At 43.6% G+C, this 17,834-nt stretch overlaps 1 protein-coding gene across 3 annotated transcripts in view; it reads right to left on the reverse strand.

Moving 5' to 3' along the window:
• adamts10 (ADAM metallopeptidase with thrombospondin type 1 motif, 10) overlaps nt 1-17,834 on the reverse strand; it is a 53,132-nt gene that overhangs the window by 4,629 nt on the left and 30,669 nt on the right. For all 3 annotated transcript variants that reach the window (XM_030434043.1, XM_030434044.1, XM_030434045.1), the window contains 11 exons: nt 17,752-17,815; nt 17,454-17,556; nt 14,114-14,247; nt 10,251-10,374; nt 6,288-6,368; nt 4,773-4,936; nt 4,556-4,682; nt 3,156-3,285; nt 2,252-2,456; nt 1,290-1,466; nt 291-456 (listed from right to left, as the gene is read on the reverse strand). In XM_030434043.1, coding sequence (XP_030289903.1) covers nt 291-456; nt 1,290-1,466; nt 2,252-2,456; nt 3,156-3,285; nt 4,556-4,682; nt 4,773-4,936; nt 6,288-6,368; nt 10,251-10,374; nt 14,114-14,247; nt 17,454-17,556; nt 17,752-17,815 — 1,475 coding nt within the window. The remainder of the gene's footprint in view (nt 1-290; nt 457-1,289; nt 1,467-2,251; nt 2,457-3,155; nt 3,286-4,555; nt 4,683-4,772; nt 4,937-6,287; nt 6,369-10,250; nt 10,375-14,113; nt 14,248-17,453; nt 17,557-17,751; nt 17,816-17,834) is intronic.

A 17,834-nucleotide genomic window follows, 5' to 3' on the forward strand; every position in this document is an offset into this window, starting at 1 on the left:
ACTAAAAAAACAATCAGCGTGACATTGTGCTAAAATCAACAATCACTTTCAGGTAAGAAACTGGCATTTGATTTGCATTGCAGAAATATGAGAAATTGGTTGTTGTCACTTTCAGTCGTGACTAACATTTAAATGTATTTAGTTAACACAGTGCTATGTTCGCGGATATACAATCAAATTGCTAATTGGAGAATAAAACTATGCACTTTGTTTATCATCTGCGAAGAAAATCTTTCTGTATTGTTCCTCCTATGAAACATTAGAAGTTGCAGTGAACTTAGACCTCTGACCTTCAGGGTTGTCTGTACTGATGGGCAGACTGAGGTCACATTTGCTCTTGCACTGCTGCATGGCTGCTGGCCGCTGATGTTCCAGACACTCATTGGACGGCTGGCCGGTGTGGGTCAGACACTGCACCGAACGCTTCTCCTGACCCAGACCACACTTTGCAGAACACTAAGACACAAACACACAGAACATATTTGAACTGGGGATTTCATTGTAGTACAAAACAGACACTGAGGTCCAATCCCAGTACATACCTTGCCCTCCCGCTTGGTCCCTCCATATTGCGCGAAAATGGCTATGAATAGGGTGTCTTGATTCTTGTTGGGATAGAGGGGCATGGCAAAGGTCTAGGGCTAGGTCTATCTAATATTACCGGGCTGGTGGTCCTGGACCATCATTTCAACTTAAGAGAATTAGTGACTGAAACCACATCTGGAGCAAGTCATTGTGGTTGAGTGGGCCGACGATAGGACTCTTAATCAGGAAGCCAGTGATCAAATCCTTCTTGGAGCATATAATATATTTTTTTTGCAAAAAGTTGATATATTATTTTCCGTGTCTTCACAGTTTCCTGTCGCTGTTTGGTTAGGGTTAGGGAGCTAAGATACTTGGTCAGGATTAGGATAACATGGGTCGGGTTAAAATCTGCCCTTTCACAACATTAAACATGTGTTTGAAAGGATAATGTCTCCCATGTGTGTACTTTTCTGGTACTTTTCTTCGAGTCGCGGAGCTAAGACATTGCAAAAAAAACATGATTGGTCAGCTGCAGTGATGGTCCTTGATCAACATTAATTATGATGTTCTGGAACAACACCAACATGGAGATATCAGATTGTGTTGTAGTGCTACATGACCCTGCAGATGGAGGTTTTCAGAAGCACACTGCAGACCGACAGTTATGAGAACTCTCTGACTTTGAAAACAAGAGCAAAGTGTAAATGCTGGCAATGGGATTGAGCTGTAGCTGTATCCAACCATAAACCAAGAGACTTTCTCACCTCTCCCCAGGGACCAGTCACCCACTGAGGGGGAGGGCAGCGCTGCAGGTTACAGCGCACCCTGGAGGTGGGTCGGCCATGTTTGGGGCACTTGGACTCTGGCAGCGTGTCACCGCTCTCCCCGCTCTTGCACAAGACCACACGATGCCTGTAGCCAGGACCACAGCTGGGTGTGCACTGCAAACAGAGCAGGAGATGAAGAAAGAGGGAGAAAAGAGGGAAAATATCAGGCGGGAGGGCAGAGAGATGGAGTGGATGGGAGGGTGCAGCACGGGGTCACCGCGGTCATAAGCATGCAAAATATAAATCTTCTTAATCCTCTCAGCAGAGGGCAGCAGCTGTATGAGAAGTCAAGAGCCTGCTTAGTTCCTGTAAATCAGCTGGACATGATTTCTCTTCAGTGTGTGCCATCGCTACTTCACGCAGGACGCCAGAGAAAAGTTGAACACTGCAGCACTTCTGACACCACTTAATTTGGTTTCAGTTCATCTTGAACTGTGAGAACAGAGTTGAGCTCCAGGAACACAGTGGGGATATGAGAAGATGGACTGAAAACAAGAAAAAGTCGACACGACATGCCTTCAAAGAGAAGCTGACATGTCTGCACAGCTACAAAGAAAAAAAAGACACACAAAACCCCAAAGGAGTCCTCAAACTAACAGTCAGAATTAAAAATAGGTCAGAGAGATCCCACATGACAAGTGTAACAATATGTAGCCATGACTGCAACAGCATGTTCAGCGTGATGTATTTGTCTGCTCCGTGCCTCTGTTGTGTATTTCATGGTTTAGGTGCTCTTACTTTCTCCTGGCAGATGTTTGGGTTTCTTAGGTTCAAATGGAAAACAAACTATTGCTTCATCCAAGAGGAATTCTGCACAAAACTCAAGTATTGGTAGAAAATCCGCCATGAGTTGCAGGAGCGCATGCAGACCACATGCATGACGGGAGACATCTGCCTACCTCTGACCAGTCCAGGGCCAGCCATTCAGGGGGGCAGCTGTGGTTGCTGCAGGGCTCAGTGAGAGAGGGGCGTACGGGGGTGCACGCTGAGTCATCGAGGACCTTCTCCTCTGTCCCAGAAATCCTCCTTTTACACAACACCTCCCGTGTCCGCAGGCCGCCGTTGCAGCTACGGCTGCACTCCGACCAACCGCCTGTCGACCAGCTAGAGGCAAAGAATAGCGCTTGGTTTACTAATTTAAACAGAATAATATAGTGTGGACAGACTATACTGTACAAACCAGAGTCACTGGCAGGAATAGTGAGGCATGTATCACACACAAAACACACAAAATTAGCGAACGTAGTGCACGTACACAAACGGCATTACAATTAAAACACACACACAAGTGCATATGTGCAAAAGAAGTTCATTAGACTTCATGAAGACTGTAATTTGTAATGAATAAATGTGAATGTGTTTAAAGATGAACATTACAGCATGTACAGGAAATCAAATACCTCCAACACCCCCCATATAAGATTTAAATAACTGTATTTTTATGATGTGCGATTGCAGAACGAAGCCTTAACAATCACTGCACAGATAAACCTAAACTCTGTCCATACAAATTTCTGTACACTGCCGTTATGAAGGTGCGTCATCAATCAGCTACTGAGAGCTAACCTTACTCTAAAACTGGAAAAATAAAAGTTGCATAAGTACAACAAGAACTAAACTACTATTACTGGTCTTACATGGAGATATAAAGTAAGTGAGATAGAATGAGGAAATACCCCCCCCCCCCCCCCCCCCCCCCCCACACACACACACACACACACACATTCATATACATACAAGAACTGAACAAAATCATGAAGAACCACATTTATATTCCACATGCAGACAGTCTTATCTACTGACCTTGGTGAGCACGGCTCAGTATTGCAGGATCTTCTCTTCTCTTTGGGTTTGTTCTTCTTGTCACAGAAGTGGTGGTAGACGACTGAATGGTCTGTCTGCTTCCTGCACACCACCTGCTGGATCTGCACACCTGACCACAGGTGAGACAACACGAGACAAACGCACAATACAGGTGTGTTCAGAATTGCATACTTTTTCTTTTTCACTTAGGACGGACTGTGGCTGCCCTAACAAACTACATACTGTTGCCTGCAGTATGGCTACAATGGAGACATGCTACTTCGTCATGACAATGCGTGTTACCCTACCCTCTTGCTCCTATAGCCGTTTCAACTTACAAACAACGTAGTAATTACGCTTAAATTTGCTTTTATCCGGCGCGCAGGTGGTCGAGTGGTTAGAGCGCATGCCACGTACGCAGCCGACCCTGGTTTGATTCCGGCCGGAGGTCCTTTGCTGCATGTCACATCACCCTCTCTCTCCCATATTTCCTATCTGTCTACTGCTTAATAAAGGTGTCTATGCAGAAAAAAAAATTAAAAAATTGTATCTTTAAAAATAATTTGCTTTTATCTGTCATTGTGGGGTCTGTCATCCGTCAGTGAGCTGTCAAATATTTGTACTCTCTAGGCACATACTGAGTTCTGGGACATACTGAACATTTTTCTAGCATACTAAATAGTATAGCAGTATGGGTACTGGAACACAAGGCAAAAAGTAGTTTAGCTGTTGTGAACCCTGTTCCCCTTTCGACTGCCACAATAAAAAGATTAATTACGTTGGTAAGTTTCTAATAACTTCGAGGACAAAAAACTCAACACGTGTGTCTTATTCTACTCTGGGGACAGTTCAAAATACTTTTGCAGTTAAATGGGGAAAAAATATCAAGAACAAAGTGTACATCAAGTTAAAAAAAACACCTCTCCTCATTACCCCGAGCAAAATAATGTATTAGTTAGAGGGGAAAACTGGCTCTTATCAAGTGAAGCAACATGGATCATTAACTCTGGAGGAAAAGACAAATTGGCAATGGCAAACAAAACTCACCGACCAACACCTCCCAAAGGTCACTAATGAACTTGGATGTCTCATTTGTTTAATCCATTCGGTACAAAAAGTGTAAAATTGACAAGTTGTGATTAAGCAGGGCAGCGGCTTCAAGGAGTTTTCTGGAATAAGTGCATTTCCCAAAATGTTGAATTAATCATTTCACCACATTTTAATGAAGCACATCTAACCCGAAATAACTGACTCCATACAGATGTTTTTAGAGTTTAATCCTTTATGCCACATCTGCCTCATGTGAGATGGATGTAGATAAATCATTTTACAGGGACAACAAAAAACAGGCAGAAAACCTGTGTGTGTGTGTGTGTGTGTGTGTCTGTGTGTGTGTTTACCTCCAGCACAGAGAGCCGAGCAGCGTGACCAGGAGGTGAAGTGCCAGGCGAAGCCAGTCAGAGGATCCCTGTTCAGTGGGGGGTTGAAGCGATAGTGGATCCCTGGGTTCTCCTCCCTCACCAGCACCTGAGCACACATACAACCAAAAGTTTAACAGCAGTCGATGATAAAACTGTTTTGGAAGAACACTTTTTCGAGGTTTCTTTCCGTTCTCACCATGACAATCAGGGTCATGTTTGTTGGCCCCAGAGCTTCCAGAGTTTCTGGTGCGTCAGTGGGTCGCCTGTAGTGGAAGGTGGTACCGGCAACCTCGAACCTGCGCGGCGTGTCAATGGTCAGCTTCCCGTTGATGAAGTACTGGTCCCCTTTACTCTTCAGCACTGAGACCCGGAGGTGAGGGAGAGCAATGTTGAAGGGAGACAGTGAAGTAAAAGGAAGAAATAAATGCACTAATTATAAAATGTATCCTGGGAGCAGACGACCACAGAGGACAAATGTTAAAGCAGGTCGATGTTTCTTCTTTAAGGAAGTTTGGGGACGCAAAGCGTTACAGATAATAACACCAATATCCAATATCAAAGAGAGGAAAGGTAATGCATAAATAGAGACAGATAAAAGAAAATAATCAATAAAGGACGATAAGAAGAAGACATCACAGAGGAATTAAGAACAGATTTTAAAAAAAGAGCAGTAGAAAGAACAAATAAACAAACAAAACCAGAAAAAGACAGAAAGAAAAAAGATAAACTGAAATTAAAAACAGATATCGTTATTATTAGCCAATTTATCTAGCCGGTTAAAACAGTATGGCAATGAACTGAATTTGTATTTGTATCACTGATTTTCAGTTAAATCAATCTAATCAAACAAACAAAAGAACATAGAAGTATTTGTCACGCTGAAAGCAAGGAAGGTGGAGAAACTGGACTTCAGGAACATGTTAACAGAAAGGACGACTCCACAAAGAGTAAAGACTGGACTTCAATATGAACTAAACTGACGAGGGGATGAGGTGCAGATGAAAAGAGGTGGAGAAGCACAGGTGAGCGGACTGATGCAAAGACACAAGAGCTTGGACGAACACCGGGAACATGGCAGGGCAAACAAAGCTGATGCAGGCCAGGTGGTGAGTCAAACAGGCCGGGGAGGCACACAGGCTGACAATAACACCAGAGCGAAGCAGAACAAAAGACAAAACAAAGCCCAGAGAACACATCAAACACAAATAAAAGGAGAACAGAAATGACAGGACCATGATATAACTGAATTCCTAAATTCTTCTCAATCTAAAAAAAGACTGGGAAATACCTCCAGCCAGACTAATGAAACATTTAAAGAAATAAACTGAAAACATACAATGACTAAAGAAAAGTAATTCGAGTCATCATATCCTAAGTCAAGACACAAGTTTTCAACTTCCAAGTCGAGTCTTTCATTTTCTGTCAAGTCAAGTTGCAAGTCATCAAAACAGTGACTCAGGCCTACATCTCTGGTAAGAACAGCAAAGCCTTTAATTGTCTAACTTGTAATTTGAGCTTGTAGCATTCAGCCGTCATGATGTTGTGTCGTAACACCTGTGCTTTTACTGTAATAACATGTAAAAAAGCCTGATGTGAAAAAGGCCTGTTCCATGCAGAGATTACTGAGGTTCAAACAGGCTCATGTCATTGCTTTACAACCTTCTTTACATATGGACGGTTACACTCAACATTAGCGTGTGTGCCGTCTTACCAAGGTAGTTGAGGGAGATGTTGAGTTCCTGTATGTGGATGAACACTGATCCTTTGGGAATTCTGACCACCTCTTCGTAACCTGAGACACACACAGACCCACACAAAGTTGAGAAATGAAAGCAAGGTGAGGGAGTTTTATTCACTGGGGGTCAGGAGGAGCGACGCACGAGTACCGTTTAGCTCTGTGGGACGCCAATTGACTAAGCAGAGGCTTCAGATTCCAGCTGCATTCCTGGGCAGTCGGCCACAGCTGCCCTGATCAGCTCTTTGCTAGAAAGCGAGAACTACGCCAAGAACTCTACTCTCTTCTTCTTCTCTCTACTCACTCCATCTGTTTTGGTCTCTTGTCCTCTTTCTTTTTTACGCTCATCTCACCTCCACCCGGCTTGCTCTGCATTTCTCCAGCCAGCAGGCTGGCCACTGCAGCCCTGTAAATAACTTCAGCCTCCCTCGAGGAAGAAGGAATAAAAAATTGAGGAATGAAACAAATCCTTCCAGCGCTTTGACCACAAGAGGAAAGGAGAGGCTTGGCTCGTGACCTCTCGGTGGAGCTCTGACTGACCCTGCTCAGGTTTTCTAGATGGAGGCGTAGAAGATTAGAGGGACTGAGTTTGAGGTTTTTGGCCTCACAGACAGACACAGAGAGAGCAACAGTGAGAGAAAAGTGTGTTCCTCTGTTAACAATCGGGGACCTGTGTGGTAAACAGACAGCAGAGGAGCTGTAAACCCCCGGCCCCTGACACTTCAGTAACCCCTCACCGCCTACCAGAGCCACAGGTTGGACAGATGGAATGAGACTTACGGGGACATTATTGCTTCTAAGCTGAGAGGACAGAGCATTAATTAAATTACACAGCAACTTCACCTTTCTGGAATGTAAGGAACCCCCATTATCATTCATCTTTTTTGTTTGTTGCTGTTTTACAGTTCAAATGGTTTAACTTTGTGCTAGACTATATTTAAATCACTTTAGCCGAGAGGAGAGGCATTGGCTAATGGCTTTAGGAGTTGAGAGAAATAAAAAACGATATTTTGTACTGTGTCATTGGTAACAATTCAGCGGTCTTCGGGACGAAGAAGAGGAAGAATCTTTATTTATCACATAAAATCATTCGATGTGCAATGCAGTGAAACTGGCTCGCAGCATTTAACCCATACCAGACAAGCAAAAGGCAGCCAACGTATGGTCCCACTGAATTAATGTTTTGTTTTTTTATGGTTGGGTAAACCACACCACCCAGAGGAAACCCACGCAAGCACGGGGAGACCATCCAAACACAAGAAAAGTCTCTACCCCAGCTGCGATCTGAACCCAGGACGAGTGCTGACCACTGCGCCACCGTGCTGACAGCAGCGCCAACAATAATACCACTTGGAAACGTTAGGGGGGGGGGGGGGGGGGGGAGTTGTCTGTTTCCGCTTTAACTATGTTGTTAAAACTCAAATGAACTCTTAACTTTAAGTATTGAGGAAATGTACATTACAGGTATAGCCAAAAGTATGTTGACGTGACTGTCTGCACACCTCGAACCCTGACTTCAACCCCATCTGATACCTTTGGGATGAATTGGAACAACGACTCAGAGCCAGGCCTTTATCACCTAACATAAACGTCTTTAAACTTGCCAAAGCTTTCCCAGAAGCCATTACAGCAGCATATTCATACCCATGGTTTTTGAATGGTGTTCAACAATCACATATCATCGTCCACAAACTTCTGTGGGTGTAGAGATAGAAAGATCTGGGCATTTACCAGCCGGAGGAAGCATTTTTGGAGTTTGACCCATATCAGGGAATAAAAGTCACTGTAGCTTTAGTAATAGCACTGGCAATTAAACAGAAAACCCCTTCACTTTGCCATAGACCTCACAAACAGATTTTCTAGGCCAACCATAATGTCAGATATTTTGAGGGTAGTTGAGACCTCAGCTGGGGTTGAAAGACTGGCCTGGTCACTGTGGTGCAGAGCATGGCTGCCGGTTGAGGGTGCGTCCCCTTTCAGGAATCCTGGAGGGGGGTGAGCGGTGTTGACAGTTGGGTGAGAAACTCTGAAGTTGGTGTTGTGGGGAGAAATGTTACCCAGAATAGATCCAAAAAGCGGCCGGACCTCAAGCCACACTGGGTGGACCTCGACTAAATCTGTCTGCCACGTGTTCCTGGGTGGCTGGCGGATAAATATATACATACAGTGTATGGTATGTATATGTTCATGTCTATTCGTGCTTCCTCATGATTTAAGACTATTAAATTATGAAATAATTAAAACTATCATACTGGCTTGGGAACTTTTGATGTTGTGTATCTGTATGTAATATTGAGCTGACCTGAGTCACTGGATTTTTTCATTTATATACTGTATGTGGTGCAATCCATTTCTAAAAATATGTGACAGTTTTTCCATAGGTCCAAAATAGGGTCAAAGAAATTCCCCTGATTAACCCCTTTTACTTGAGAATTTTTTGTAACAATGCTGGAATGAACTGCCTGGCACCTCAGTGGTTTAAATCATATCTCTCCACTAGACATGTTACTGTTAACCTTGGTAGTTTCAGTTCCTTGTATACAAAGATATTTTTGGTGTACCTCAGGGGTTGATTCTTGGCCCTATTCTGTTTTCTGTCTATATGCTTTCCCTTGGTAGTAGACGATCTATACCAGTAGATGTTAAATACAGACAATAGATGAAGAATTTTTTTTTTTCTTTTAACAGCTGTATAAACTGCTAACCCTGCATGGATTTGATATGATTGCTATCATTGTTGTATGGCCTGGCTCTGGTTAAACTTAGCAGAGAATTATCTTATTATCTATTTCAGTCATAACAACCGAAAAGGAACACATAAAGAAATCTTGGAATAAATGACAATTCCTTTAGAAGCTGTTAAAGTGCAACAGCAACTGAATTAAATCAAGAGATAAATAATTCCCTCAAAACGTACTCACGGAACTCGTTTGCTTGCAGCACCACACTTTGAAGGGCAAATGTTGATGGTCATACTGTGGCGTAAATGAAATATGTGATCCCTTACTATCTCATAAAGTGCTCTTTCGCGTGACGCGTCTTCAAGTGTTTTATAAGGTTGCTGGTGTTGAAATTGACAAATTACAGCCTCATATACTGAACATGTCGCCGTTGTACTGGTGGGGTAATGCAGAGTAAAATACGACGCTAACTCCGTCTGACTCACGTAAGATCAACCTCCTCTACGCCTCTCTAAAAACAGTAGTTGCCAGAAGGAGCTACACAAAACAAACAAAACACTGACTTAAAAGGGCCTTTCACGTTTTTCTTGTTTTTAAGAATCATTAAATCCTACACAATGGACCTTTATTTCAGGAATTCATTGACATAATACAACATAATAATAACAGATCCATCCCCTGTGGTCAAGAACAAGACAAAATGATGGATAAGACTGATGACTGTTGCTGTCCGTAATGCCAACTTTAAATCTGGGCTACATCAACTCTCAACTGCTGTATAAACACATAATTTATCTCCATGCGTTCATCAGACAAACTCTGAAGTGCTGAAATAAATGATAGTCCTGCAGTGACATAGAGTTTTGTTGGCTTTAAGAAATAAATAACTGTAACTATATGCTGCTGTGAACAGAGTTTGCATGTGAACAGACGATTATACGATACATTTTGAATGTCTGGGATGTCCTAACTTACTTTGCAAGGCAGCTCTCCAAGATGCATAAACCATCCGGAGTATCACAATCTAAATGTTGCATGTGCAAGAGTTTTGGAACAGAACGATTATGTTGCATAACTTCTCATGCTAAATGCCTCACGTTAACCTAATCTGATTCTCAGGAGAGTGGAGGCTGTTCCAAATCCACATTAAGTCACTCTTCCCCCCTGCCATATATAAATCTATATGTGCAGAAACCTCTGAGGCCGCAGCTGAAGAAAAAGAAGAGATGACGAGTGCTGGAGTGTTTTAGGTGCGTACCTCCTTCGGGCAGAGAGTCATTGAAGAGCCCCTCCACGGACACGCAGCTGCTCCCGTCGCCACCGCAGAGCCGGCATCGGTCCTCGCGAACATCCGAGCCGAGGATACGATCGCAGCCTACATGCTGCGAGAAGGGAGAAGCGAGTGAGCTGCAGGGTCAGTCAGGGTCATGGGTGAAGGGGCACAGTCAGTAAGTCGAGAGGTGTCAGAGGCCGGCTGAGGGATTACCTCTAATGTCTTCCAGACCACTTTTTCAAAACAGAGAAATATCAGATGGTAAGTCCAGATGTGTTTTCTGATCCAGAGCAGACATAATGCTCTTAGGTTGCTAAACTCATAGTTGTCGACATAAATAAGTCTCATGATGAGCGAAGCAGGTGGTTTCACTCAAATTCTTTTAACAGCGAACCAAACCTAAACACAAGTGTTGAGAATGAATGGCAACTGCGCTCGGTCTCATATATTCACATGACAGTTGCTTATTGTAGAGAGGGATAATGAGGCTTAAGTTTATTATTACTTTTACGGTGATTAGATTACAGTTCAGAACTAGATCCAGAGTTGAAAGTGTGATTCACCCAGTTGTTATCTGGTGGCTTTCTAATGTGGGTAGAGGGGATTTGTTTCAGTTCAAAGTGATGTAGGTCTCTTGTGTGTACATGCAGACAGTGTTTTCCCAGAGCTCATTTGGGACCTACAGCACAACACAGGAAGCACATAAAGTGTTTGCTGTGCTGAAATATCAGGAGAAGTGAAAGATGGCACACCGCAGACTAAAAATCATAAAAAATATCTTTGCGTTTGACGACGGCTTCTTCAATAGGGGGGAGAAGGATGAACGGATTTGGATTTATAACTACTCTAAGAACAGGAGAGAGGAAACCCAAGAGCCTCTGATATTATATGAAACAAGGGAAATATGTCGGCGAAAACTGTGATCATGGCAGTAAATATGCACCCAGGGATGCTGCGACCATAATTTTGAAAATGACAGACCACCTGCAAGAAAGGCTTAACTAACAACGACTTCCTGCACACATTTGTTGGAGAAAAAAAAGGCGAGGCTGTATCTGCCTCAACTTGAAAGCCAAACTTTCCTCTGATCTGTCTTCAACACTTCACGACTTGAGGTGGATGAGCAGGTGCGAACCCTGTGAGAGGGCAGCCTTCACCTGCATTTACCTGGTCTATTAATTTCATGGGAGAACAGGTGTTGGTTGGAGTTACTGAGGCTTTTGCGCCTGCTGTCTTCAGTGACCTTCTGACTGGATTTACTGAGTCGCTATTTGTGACTATCGGTTTTGCGTGGAGAATTCACATCCTTTCTGTAAGAGCTGTTCTTGTGCTGATTAACAATGTCACAATTTTCTAATGTATTAAGTTAATATAGACTTTTTTTCTTTTCACCTATGAATTGACACCTAATTAATGTGATTAATGACTGATGCTGCATTCATGTGCTTCTCAGATGTTCCCACTTCCAGAGTTTGGAAGTGGTTCTCCCAGCTTTTGTGTGTTCATCAAGTCAGCAACATGATCGATGTTTTGCATGTTATCGTTCAGAGCGTCTAAACAGCACATTGACAGCTGTTTCTGGTATTTGAGGAACGAGGAAGAGCAGAAGAAATATGCATGTTGCCATCAACCCAGTGTTTACTTTGGTCTGCCATGTTTTGGCGCCATATGACATCAATTCATCAACTTCCATCACCACATTTTCTCTGAGAATTGTTTTTTTGTTGTTGACGACACCTCCTGAACGCTCTACGAGTCTCATTTATCTTTAGCAAATGTGTGCGTAAAACGAGGCAGCTGTACAGTCTCTGACATCGTGTTAGCTTGAGAAATGTCTCGTTCTTTCATTTCAGAGCGAGAATAAATCATCTGACTGTACGTTTGAGGCAAGAAGAACAGCCCTGTTCAGATGGCACAGTTTAGAATTTCAGAGAACAAGCCACAACACTTCCAAAAGGAGGAATTAGAGACGTACTAAGTTAGGATGTGTAAGAGCCACACAGAAGACTGTAGTGGGAAAATAAACATGCATAAGTGTCTGGATGTTGTGGTTTGTGTCTATCAGACTTCATCATCAACACTCTTTAAAATCAGACCAGGCTGCAGATAAACATTAATACAATTTAAATGTGTGTCTGTATTTACTACAGCATCAACATGCATATCAACACCATTTACACCTACACCCGCACCATCTCTCTCTCTCTCTCAATCCATTAGATCCTGTGCCGTGTGTACATTTTGTGCCTATTTGATTTGGCTTCATCTTCATGTGTTTTCTTCCTCCAAATGTATCAACCATTAGATATATGCTGAGGATTATAATGTCATGACGACCTTAGTGAACCCTCCGTCTCTGGTGTGGAGCATTTGGAGGCACAGTCCAGGAGCTGACTATGTAATGAGCTGCTGCCTCAGTAAATCACTCACTGAATACACTCAGATTGTGGCCGCAAACTCAATGAAAACCGCAGTGCACATTTGCACAATGCCATTTTCTTTGTATATCTGGCGCTCTATATTTTATCCATCAGATCCGGGAAAAAGGGGGCTCTGGCAGACGTGCCGTTCGTCTGCATCGGTATGTTGTGTTCAACTGGACCATCTGTTTCCAGGTTGTTTTTTTTCTTTTCCACCTTCTCCCCTGTTTCTCCCCTCTCCTTAATGCCCAAACCCCAGCTTTGGAACTGAAGCCAGCATGAAGCTCCAAACAAGAGATTTCTCCGAAGCTTTATTGTACACAACATATATGAGAGGTAATACGATCGAAGCGGGAGGAGAGGGAGGAAGAAGCTCCGACTGGACTGCAGACAAAAAAGTTGCGAGAAAAATGAAGCGAAAGAGAAAAAAAAGGAGGGAGGTAGAGAGAAAAATGAGAGGAATGGATGCAGAGAGACAGAGAGGTAAAGAGAAAAAGAAAGAGAGAAATAAGAGGACCACAGTGAATGAAAGCCTGCCTGCAGTGCAGACAGACTAACAGCTGAGCTGGAGGGTCACTGAGTGCGTCCAGAGCCGAGCGGAGCACAGTACAGGGAAAACAGAGGAGAGGTGGAGGAGCTGAGCCAGAGAGGGGATGTTGATAAACAAAATCCTCTTTTTGGATGAGTGTAGGGACTGCAGCCTCCCTCAGCGCCTCAGCCTACCTAACCACTGAGGCACTTAAAATAAAGCCCGATCGTGGGGGGTACGAGGCACGCGAGGGGGAGCAGAAGAATAAAATCTTTTGGCTCTCCGCAGGCAACCACAAAACAACAAGCTGGATATCCTGAAGTTAGAGGTTTTTGTTTTTTTTTCCGTCCTCACATCTTCCCCTCCCCATCCAAAGCTTCTGGTTTCTTTTTGGAGAGGAGCTGCATCCAAAATAAACAAGAAGTGGAACTAACAACAGATTGGGAATCAATAGCAACCACATAAGCTGCGTGCTGTTACCATTAGGGCTTTTTTTTTGTGTCTAAAACCTCTCATAAATGAGCCATGCGGGTGTCAAAATGGGTTCCAGGGACCTGTTGGAGCTCCAGGTGGTCTCCACTTCAACAAAATGAGCAGCAGCTACACGTTTTGTTTTCATTAACAGCTGGTATTAAGAGAGAGCATCGGTAATGGGAATCTAAGATCGCTGCCAAAGTCAGGACCATTTTTCAGCGTAGCAGCTGATCGTGATGATCGTCAGCACTCGGTGTGTAAACCAGACAGTGGCAGCTGTCCAAACGTCTTGAGAGCGAGAATAAACAACGTTATTGGAGTTGAAGACAGTCTTGTGTTGATCCTCGATCCTGCTGCTTCCGCTTGAATGTCTAATGGCTCGCATGGGTGCTTACAAACACACACACAGGTCGGTCATCTCTCACCTTACACTCTCCGTTTACACATACGTCCAGAGAGTCGTCTCGGCAAGGAGTGCCGTCCACCACAGCGGGAGCACGCTCAGTGTAGAAGTTGTATCCTTCCGCCAGGCAGTTGAGAGAGCAAGGCTTTACCCCACCTAGACACACACACACACACACACACACACACACAGCGGACAGGACATACAGTGGTAAATAAACAGATCTATCAATATCATAGCTAACAAATATGCACATATACAATGCAGCGTTAGACCAATTAATCATCTGACTGATTATCAGGCTGATACTCATCATCTCTTTTATCGGTATCGTAGATTTTTTTGTCAGATTGTCGATAAATTATAACAATTCAAAAATGTGCTACTTGGCTGATGCGGCATCCTCTCACACAATGTCCCATATCCACAACACTATCACAAACAGACATTCAAAAGACTCATTCTGTCCAAACAACAGTCGAAATGCAAAGATTTATTTTAGGTTCCTGGGAAGCAGCATCTCAAAGAACCTATCGTGATCGTCACACATGGGCAGAAAAGCACAGAAAAGGCTCCTCTTCAAATTTAGGAGGGTCGAATTTCAGCGTGAAGTTCTCAATTACTTTTACAGAGGAGCAATAGAAAGCATTTTGACTGGAAACATCACACAGTGGCAGGGTTTCTGCATCACCCAGGACATCAAGACGGCTCTGCAGCGGGTGATCAAAAGTCACACATTAAGTTGTGAAGTTTATCCTGCCGAGCAAAATGTATCACTTGTGTTTGCCACAGGGCTTATTTTCTGCAGTGATCCAAAGTCCAGTCCTTTTTGTCAAGGGAAACTTCCAGGTTAGCCTACGAAAATACGCCATTCCTGCAGCACACGGCCACAGACACACGTCGCATCTCTCCACAACATTTAGGTCTCAGCTGCCAATTCATTCTTTAAAAGCAGAAAACATCAAAATATCACAACGTAGTGCAAGCTGTTTCTTTTCCCCTGTCAGTATGTGAATATTTGGTCTTGAAGTAAAAATATGATTTACACTTGCATGACTGGACCCTTTTCAGGTTTTACCCCTTTTCCTCTCTATTTTTTCTGTATTCATTTCATCACTGCCCTGACACACACACACACACACACGCACGCACACACACACACACACACACACGCACACAGTTGCTAGAGGTCTCCTCCAGCCAAGTGGTATATATCCTTCATTCATCTGTGCAGCTTGCCAACAGCTCCACTATTTGAGTGGCTGCTGACATCAGTCTGGGCTGTGTTTGTTTGTGCTGGCAGCGCTGCAGCAGGTACAGAGAGAGAGAGACAGACAGAGAGAGTGAGAGAGAGAGAGTATGTACTGGCACGGCGTGCAGACGATAAAGTGGTCAGACCACGGAAAACTACAATTCCCATGGTGCCTAGCTTTGGCGGGGCAGTCGTCGGTTGCAGCAGGTTGTGTGTGTGTGTGTATCATAGCTTGCAGGGTGTGAAGGTTGAATATGAAGGCTGTTGGACTGAGAACAGCAATGTGGAGCAGCTTATACGGCAGACCTTTTTTAATGAACTGTCCTTGGCTGCCTGAGCTGAGAGAGAAAGGCTGCCTCTGTTCTCAGTGTCAGGACAAAAACGACAGAGCGAAAGACTGGATAATGGTGGACTGAATAAAATAAGAGAAGGAGACACTTTTACAGAGACCAGAGCTGAGAGGACCAAGAAAAAGAGCAAAACAAAGAAAAGGAAGCCCTGGCGTTGTAGAGTAAAAGTGAAAGGAGGAAAGCTGAGAAGAGACTATGAGGCGACTGAGAGGGCTGCAGAGGACAGCGAAGGGGCTGGGCGGTGTGATCTGGCCTTAACGCAGGGCAGAGTCAATGGCACTGGTCCTATTTTAACAGCTGCAAGGGATTTCCATTGTAAAATCAGCTGACTTGATGAAAGGAGCACTTGTTGCCTGAAGTTGGAATTGGCTTGCCAGCCAATTTCTGTAAGCCATTATGTTTTTGGAGGGCTAGATTAAAGGCAGTTATGTCGTTGAAACTATTTATCTTTCACGTCCAGTGTAGTGCTCATCAGGAGTGAGGAATTCTCGCAAGGCATTGTGGGGTGCATGGCACTCTGTAGCCAGCATCTGTGGGCCAGACAGGAGGGAGTCTGCAGCTTCGATTCACTTTCTCCTGTCTCTCTCTCTCTACACACACACACACACACACACTACTCTCCGTCTACTGACTTCTGTTCATCTCCTGTCATCAAGTCTTTGCTCAAATCTCTTCGTCCATCTTCATCTGATTACCTTTAATATTCTCTTCCTCCCTTTTAATATCTCTGATCAACCTTTCCTTTATACCAGCCTCTGGCATCCTCAAGGAAGTTCTGGTGGAACAGTAGCAATGTGCTAAATTATTAAGTGTCACAGACACAAACAACGCTTAGGTTTGATTTGCTGTGGTTGGTTTATAGGTTTCCTTTTAGCACTGCAGGAGAGCTGATGGTCGGAACGAGAGAGAATCCATGACTTGATGAGTTGAGGTAGTAGAGGTTGCTGTGGTGGACGTGTGGTTCTTGTGGTGGGTTCCATTGTACTCATACCTCCAACACGGAAAAGCACAATGAACAACCATCCAAGCTGAAAAATACTTAGGCGAGATATTTTTGACCATAAATGGTGTTTGTTTGTGAAACGTGCAGTAAATACAGCTTTGTAGTTTTCACTTTCATTCAGCTGATCTGCGCTCAATAGAAATCTTTGAGATATATATATAGATATAAAGTTCATACTGACATGTTATCGCCATGTATCAAATCAAATACATTTTATTTATATAGCCCAAAATCACAATTACATTGCCTCAATGGGCTTTACAATCTGTGCAGTGAACAAAATCCTCTGTCCTTAGACCCTCGATTCGAGAGAGGAAAAACTTCACATGTTGTACTTTTGGAGCTTCTAACATGAATCTCTCCAGTTTCTCTCATCCTGCTTGTCCTTTCAAACATCTGCTGTGTTTCACTGTTTCATCGTGTTCACTTTCAGCTTTTGGGAGTCAACGTTTCCTGTAGTGTCGCTTTATAATAAAAGCTTTTAGATGACTAAATAACGGGGGGCTTTTATTGTGAAGAAGTTATTGTAGCTGAATTAGAGGAGCCACTTTGCTAGCAGTGATTCCTCAATAGCACTGCTGGGATTGGGACAAGCGTGTCATTGGTTTAAGACACACCTTCAAGTAGCCTGGTATTGGTGGAAATGCGAATCCCAGCTGTGACCGTCTGTCACACCAAGTTAAAGCGTGTATAGCCAGGCCGGCAGATGTAATGAACGACGCGATGTACCACACATAGGGATCGGTTGTTCACTCACCCCCTCTGTATGGCCTCCAGGTGTAAAACTTCCCCCGGAAAGGAACGCTGTCAAAATCAGAGCACTGAATCTCCCGGAAATCTCGAGAACCTGCAGCGCACTCCTGTAACACACACACACACACACACACACACACACACACACACACATACATATGCATTACAAACATGTGCAAGCAGAACGCCATTCAATGACAGTAAACAAAACAAATGAAATCAAGTAAAATTCATGATTCTGTTCACATTAAATTGATCAATCAGTGATAATGGCGACGATGATGAAAAGCAGCTATACTCACATCAATATTGCAGGACCTGAAGCGCTTTCTCTCCCCCAGACAATACTTTCCACCAATGGTTGGCCTACGACCAGACACAAAGA

The sequence above is a fragment of the Sparus aurata genome, chromosome 11, assembly GCF_900880675.1.
Source record: "Sparus aurata chromosome 11, fSpaAur1.1, whole genome shotgun sequence".
Classification (NCBI taxonomy): domain Eukaryota; kingdom Metazoa; phylum Chordata; class Actinopteri; order Spariformes; family Sparidae; genus Sparus; species Sparus aurata.